Source organism: Medicago sativa, chromosome 7 (assembly GCF_051527215.1).
Source record: "Medicago sativa cultivar Bolivia chromosome 7, Bolivia_mono, whole genome shotgun sequence".
Lineage (NCBI taxonomy): Eukaryota > Viridiplantae > Streptophyta > Magnoliopsida > Fabales > Fabaceae > Medicago > Medicago sativa.
Window position 1 is genome coordinate 91,040,768 of NC_140755.1, and position 6,752 is coordinate 91,047,519.

At 31.5% G+C, this 6,752-nt stretch overlaps 1 protein-coding gene across 1 annotated transcript; it reads left to right on the top strand.

Moving 5' to 3' along the window:
* The first annotated feature begins 879 nt into the window (after positions 1 to 879).
* Positions 880 to 4,493, top strand: LOC146910158 (E3 ubiquitin-protein ligase UPL4-like). Its single transcript, XM_085729411.1, has 9 exons — positions 880 to 1,302; positions 1,954 to 2,856; positions 2,963 to 3,154; positions 3,240 to 3,344; positions 3,433 to 3,537; positions 3,617 to 3,685; positions 3,767 to 3,895; positions 4,036 to 4,113; positions 4,198 to 4,493. The coding sequence occupies exons 1-9, from the start codon at positions 880 to 882 to the stop codon at positions 4,261 to 4,263; spliced, it is 2,070 nt and encodes a 689-aa protein (XP_085585537.1). The 3' UTR covers positions 4,264 to 4,493.
* Positions 4,494 to 6,752: the final 2,259 nt, after the last annotated feature.

Genomic DNA, 6,752 nt, shown 5'->3' on the forward strand with positions numbered 1-6,752 from the left:
TTTCTCGAGAAAATTTCAAAACACAGAAGAAGATTCTCTCTCCAACATTCATTTATTTTCAATTAAAGTGAGTGAAGTTTTCAGAAGCATTTAATCTCATGCAGTTTATGTTTTTTCTTTTTCTTTTCAGAGTTGCTTTCTTTGGTTCAGTGTTTGTTGTTGAATTTGATTCTGCACAATTTTTGTTTCCATTTTTGGATTCAATAAATGTTTAGTCATATATATATATATATATATATATATATATACACCTGATCTTACACAGTACCGTGAAGGTGAAAGTGATTCTCTGTTCTGTGTTTGTTGTTGAATTTTTCTCTTGAAGAGCACGTAACAAATTTTCATTCCACTCAAATTTTATCACTCTTCTTTCTTTCTCTAATTTTCTCAAGAAAATTTCAAAACACAGAAGAAAATTCTCTCTCCAACATTCTTTCACCGTTCATTTATTTTCAATTAAAGTGAGTGAAGTTTTCACTAAGTTATCTTCATTTTCAGAAGCATTTAATCTCATGCAGTTTATGTTTTTTCTTTTTCCTTTCAGAGTTGCTTCATAGGTGACTAGCATATACCCTTGATTAGGTTGCTCATTTTTTTTGCTTAGTTTATCGTATAGTTATTTTTACTACTAAATCTGTTCTTATTCAATCAATGCAGCAAGTGATTTTGTTGTTCATCTTACTTTAATTTAAGCTACTGATTTGTTATTTTTATTGGTATAAATTTTCATGAATCTTTGATTGGTTTACATGTTTAGTGATTATTACTACTCAATATGTTCTTGTTTGTATTTAATCTGTTATAAGAGAAAACAATAGACCAAGATTAATCCTTATTCACACTATTGTGGCTACTTTGTAGGATTTGGAAACAAGTTGAATGGCTGACTCTTCTGCTGCAAATCATTCTCTTGAAGACATTACAATTCAATTTACAAGTCTTTATGAGAAATTCAATGATTTCATGAGTTCTAAAAGAACAGATGGTGATGTATTAATTGTTTTGAAGGAAATATTAGAGATGCTAAATGGAGAGAATGGCATGGTTCTTGTGAATTCCATTACCAACAGTGAATTGTTACTTACTAACCTCCAAAAGGCATTAACCGACTTGGAACAATTTCGAGTTGTTTCCACGTATGGTGCACTATATGAGCAGGATCTTGATCAGCTTATGGTGCCCTTCTTCATTATACCAGCCGAGGGAGAGACAAGTCTCGAAAGCTACATGGGAGACGACGAAATGGAAGATTTACCTCCTGATCTTACTTTTGATGAAATTGAAAAACTAGTTTGGCGAGCGGTAAATTTTGCAGCTATATATTCATTTACAAAATGCTGAGTTCTGATTATTCCACATCATAGAAAATGCTTAGTTTTCATCATAAAATCATTCTCCCCTGTTCTAATTATGCAAATTTCAGGTTGCCAATATATTTGAAATTTCATGTTTGCTTGTGGGTTGATTTGTTCTGATTGTAGTTTTCTCTGATAGCTGGACTGATTGCAGTAGTTTTAACTCATTGAATTATATTATGTTCTCTGTTACGTTTTTGCATTATAATTGTTCTAATAAATTCATTGTTTTTTTGATTTGTATGAGTTAAAACACACAAACAACTTATCCTTTTTTACTCTACTTTCTTTTTCCTCTGTGACAAATTGTTTTCGTTAAATGTTATTCTCTTGGTTTTCCACACACATTTTAGCTTTAAATATATATTTTTTTTTAAATCAGAACAGATTTAGCCTTACTTTTGTAATTTATTGTTCATGACTTCATGTCAGTTTCAAAAGCATCTTCTTAGTTTTATTGACAAATGTGATTGCATTTAACTATGTATCTTCTCAAATTATTACCGGTGTCAACGTGTTTGTGTTTGGTGCACAATGTACATGTTAATTCTTGATATTTATATCTCCAATTAATGCGATCATGGGTGCTAACTTCCAGGTTAATGCAAGTCAAGAACCAGATGATAATCAAGGTGCCGAACAGAAACTGGTTTTTTACCTTGGTGGCAAGGAACAGGATTCAAGATTTTCACTTTACCAAGCACTCCTTAGCCTTAAATGGAGAGCTAATAATGATTTTGATGTCAGCAATGGAGTGTGGAATTTCAACGACGATGACTCATATCGGACAATAACCTATAGAAGGTTCACAACAAATACTAACAAATTTGTTGAAAGTTTTTCTGATATGGAAAAATATAGCAAGGTTGTTTTACAAGTTCTTCGTAGAATGCACAGTCTTGGTATAGGATTACCTGAGGCCTTTGTTAATAACGGGTTGGATAGAAATCTAAGTGATCAAATGAAAGAAGATATCTGGGGAGAACAATCTCAAAATTTGCCTCCATGGTGGATTTATTTGATACTGTCCTATCCCTTTCTATTCAGTTACCAAACAAGGGGTAAATTTTTTAGACTGGCCGCATACTATCATAGGAAGCCAACAAATTTTTTGGGAACTATGGCTAATACCAACATGGTTTTTAAGGTGAAAGATTCTGTGTCTCGTAACTGTATTCTGGAGGATGCTATCCGACTGATGGATGAACACGCAAGTATACATAAAATACTTGAAGTGGAATTTGATGGTGAAGAAGGTGTTGGTATTGGACCAACTTCAGAGTTCTATACCATGGTTTGTAAAGAATTTATAAAGTGTGACTTTATGTGGAGAAAGGATACCCGTTTTGGACTTTTCCCTCGTCCGAGGTTAGACTCGTCTATTGAAGAGGCAAAGAAGATGTTTGTTCTTTTAGGAAAATTTGTTGGCAAAGCCATTGAAGATGGCAGGCTATTGGATATACATTTCTCAAAAGCTTTCTACAAACTCATTTTGGGGAAGGTGATTTATTTTATCCAATTTCACACTACCAACATCACTTATGTGATTTGATTTGACTGATTTTTTTTTTTTTTTTGTGTGGAATTGTTGTTGTGATGTTTTTCAGGAATTGTCCATTCATGATATTCAATCGTTTGAACCTGATCTTGGCAAAAGGTTACTAGAATTCAAGGAGCTTAACCGAAAAAAGCTTACAGATTCAGATTTAAGATATTACGGTGTACCAATTAAAGACCTTCATCTTAGTTTTCTTGTTCTGGGATATGAGGAATTCCCTTCTGAATTTAAAGATGCTGCAGTAAGGCTATTCACTTGTATAACCCAGTTCTAATTTCAATCAAAGAGTCAGATTTAATATACATTTTTGTTTGTTATTTTTGTAGGTAGACTCAAGCAATTTAAATGACTATGTTTCATTTTTGGAAGATGCAACTATTGGTTCTGGAGTTTCACTTCAAAGGGATGCTTTCATAGAGGGATTTAACCAGGTATAAAACTAGTGTGTTGTACCTCTTCTAAATGAATCTCTAATATACCAAAAAAGGGTGGTTAACAAATTCTACAATGTTTTTTCAGGTTTTCAATCTGGGAAAATATCCTACTGGCATTCAAACTTTTTCTATATTCAGTGTAGAAGAATTTGAGTCTAACTTGTGTGGTGAAAGAGAAAAAAGTTGGAGTGTATGTATTAAATTTAGTTTTGCACCCCTAAGCCTTCTCCTTCTATTTATTATTAATGATAATCATTTGTTGTTAATAGTTGGAGGAGCTTAGAATGCATATTGACTTCATCAATGGATGGATGGTAAAATGTGCTCCTATTGTGGATGTAAGTAGTTTAAAATGACCCTGATTGTTTGCATGCTATTCTTGCACTTAATTACTAAAAGATATCTATCCCTTTGTATAGTTGCTAGAAATTCTTCAGGGATTCGATCGGGAACAACGAAGGGCATTTCTGCAGTTTGTTACTGCTAGACCAAGGCTTCCTATTGGAGGATTAGCATCCTTAAATCCGAAATTAACAGTTGTTGTTGAGGTTTGTGAACATTGTGGAGAGTTGTCTTAGTTGATGTATAATAATCGTTTTTATGTGTTTAGGGTTTAATCCTTAGTTGAATTTTGTTTTTAAATGTTTGTATCATCTATTAATTCTCTGTGTTTGACTGTTTTTAACAGACTGCATACACAGAGAAAAGGTTGCCTATCGCGCATACTTGTATCAGTCAACTTAGGCTACCTTCTTACCCTTCAAAAGTAAGGATTATACTTTCTTTTCTTATTGAAACTTATTTTCTTAATTTTGAGCATTAGAATAATTCTTTGGCTCTTCATTTTCAGGACATAATGAAGGGAAAACTCTTGTGTGCCATAAGAGATGGGCAAGAATCTTTCGACTATATATAAGTTCCCTAGATAAGGAGGATCTTTGGTTGATTCTGTGCATTATGGAAACATCATGAGATGTCTTTTCTTGCCAGTCAGTACTTTGATTTTTTTAGTGATAATACTTGTTTGAGTTTTCATGCACCGTTTGTTTTGGATTTCTTAGTGACCAAGACTTTTCATGCACTGTTTGTTTTGTTTGGGTACCTTTGTGATATATTTTCTGTTTTATCATCGGAGATTTTTCATTAGTATAATATTTTAGATGAAATTGCATGTTATTGTTAGAAATTCCTTCACCCTCAAAAAAGAACCACACTGTCTGATTGTGTGTTTGGAAAAGCAGGGGAAATATTGACACAATTCCCAATTATGGCAGCAATTAACAATGTTTTTTTCTTTCCTAAATCTAGTTGAAAAACAGAGAGTACATAATTGTTGTGTCTAATCTCTAACAATTGGAGTACATAAATATCTCACTACCGCTCCACCACTAAGCCCAACTTATCCATCTGAGTAATAATATATACATTTATACTATTAAAAAAACAATTGAAACTTAACAAGTCTTATGCTTGAAACTCAAGTTTCTTACATTTCACTCACATTGTGCAACTAATAAAAATAAACAAGGAAAAACTCAACAAACGTTCTTTACACAAACACCTTCCACCATTTAAAACACCCAACTCGAGCCATCAACTCCACAATAATTCTCTTACAAGTTTTATTGGTGAACAAGTCTCTTCGACGGTGCGATAATAACCGCTTTAAAGAATATCTATCTATATAAACGCATTCATACTAGAGGCTTAATTAGCCAAAAAAAAAAGTGTTTGAAAGGATATAAGAGGTTGTCTTACGATAAACACTTAATTATAAAATCTTCCAACAATCAAAAAGATAGTTTAGCCTAACAAGACTTTGTCCATGTCTACACTACAATGATTCCTTCCTATTAAAAAATAAAAAACACCTAAAAGGATAATGGATATTTTTTTTAAGGAAAAGGGATAATGGATATTGAAATTTATATCAACGTAAATTATAAAATGTTTATAAGAATGAATTCGCTATGATCACTACAAAATTCATTATAAATAAATAAAATAACCCTAGAAAATTACAAGCCGATATTGGTCAGGTACTTCATCTTTAAGCATCTTATGAATAAGATTTCGTTTAAACCAACATGTGACTAACTAACTCAATTATATTTTTGAACAACCGCAACCACGTAATTCAACATATTCCAAATCATTATGAAAAAACTTTACATAGTTTTTTCTTCGCATGTGAAATCCACCCATGTGCGACTTCTTCAAATGTAGATTTTTAATCTGGAAATTGGAAAATAACCATCATAAATTTTTTTTAAAAAAATACATTAGGCATATAAAACAAATGGATGACTTATTCCTTATTTTAAACGAAATAAGAGGTTGTTTATAATGATTAAGTTATAGAGGACAACTTATAGCGTAGAAACACAAAATAGAGTTGCTTGATAATGGTTCTTCTCTCATGAGACAATAGTGTTTTTTTAGAAGCTACTTCAGCTACGTTTGAGCTAATTATTTATGCCGTATTTGATATTACAATGTATAATTTCTTCACTCATTTTTATGCTCATTATTTTTATTGATTTTTTTTCTTATAAAACTAAAATTATATTTTTACGATATTATATATATTTTGTTAAATTTATCAGTTAATTTTACCACTAGTTTTAGCAAAAACTAAAAATTCAATCTACTGGCTCAACAGCTATAAACTATCTTGCCAGTTCTCCTTGCAAATCCTAAACTAAACCATGAATATTAGATTTGAATTTTTTCAAGAGTGATAGGGTTGAAATTAATCGTGAACATTTCTACAAATGTCATTGCACCTATGTTACACATTTAACAATTTTACTTTTTAGCATATCAAATGCACCATTAAACAATTTTTTTGTTACAAGACTGAAAAGAAAAGACAAAAAAAAAAATTACAATCTACGAAATTAAGTTGTCATGGAGTCTACTACTAAGAGGTCTGACGGAGGAGAGGTATGAATCACGAGATCCGAGAAGAAAAAAGAACCAAATTTTTCTAAGAAGTCGACAAAACTATTACCTTTTCGGAAGGTGTGAGAAATGGGTGTACTCCAATCAAGGTTTAGAAGATGTATTGAATCAAAGTAACATACTTGTAATACTAAGAAGTTGGCTCCTTCAGAATATTGACGCAACAACTAGTTTCATTAATCCTAAGTAATTACAAAATATATTTCAAATAAATTATACTAATCTTTGTAATACATTAAGATAAGACAAAGTTAACAAATTTTCTTTTTTGGCTAAGTTAACATATTAAAGCATGGAAAATTAGAAGCCTAGTGAATCGAGAGAACAAAGGCACCTTCTACTTTTATCAATATACTTTTATCACTATATTTTGCATGAACTATCTGTTTTGTTGTCATATTTGAATCAAAGCCATTTACTTTTGCACTTTTTCTTAAAGTT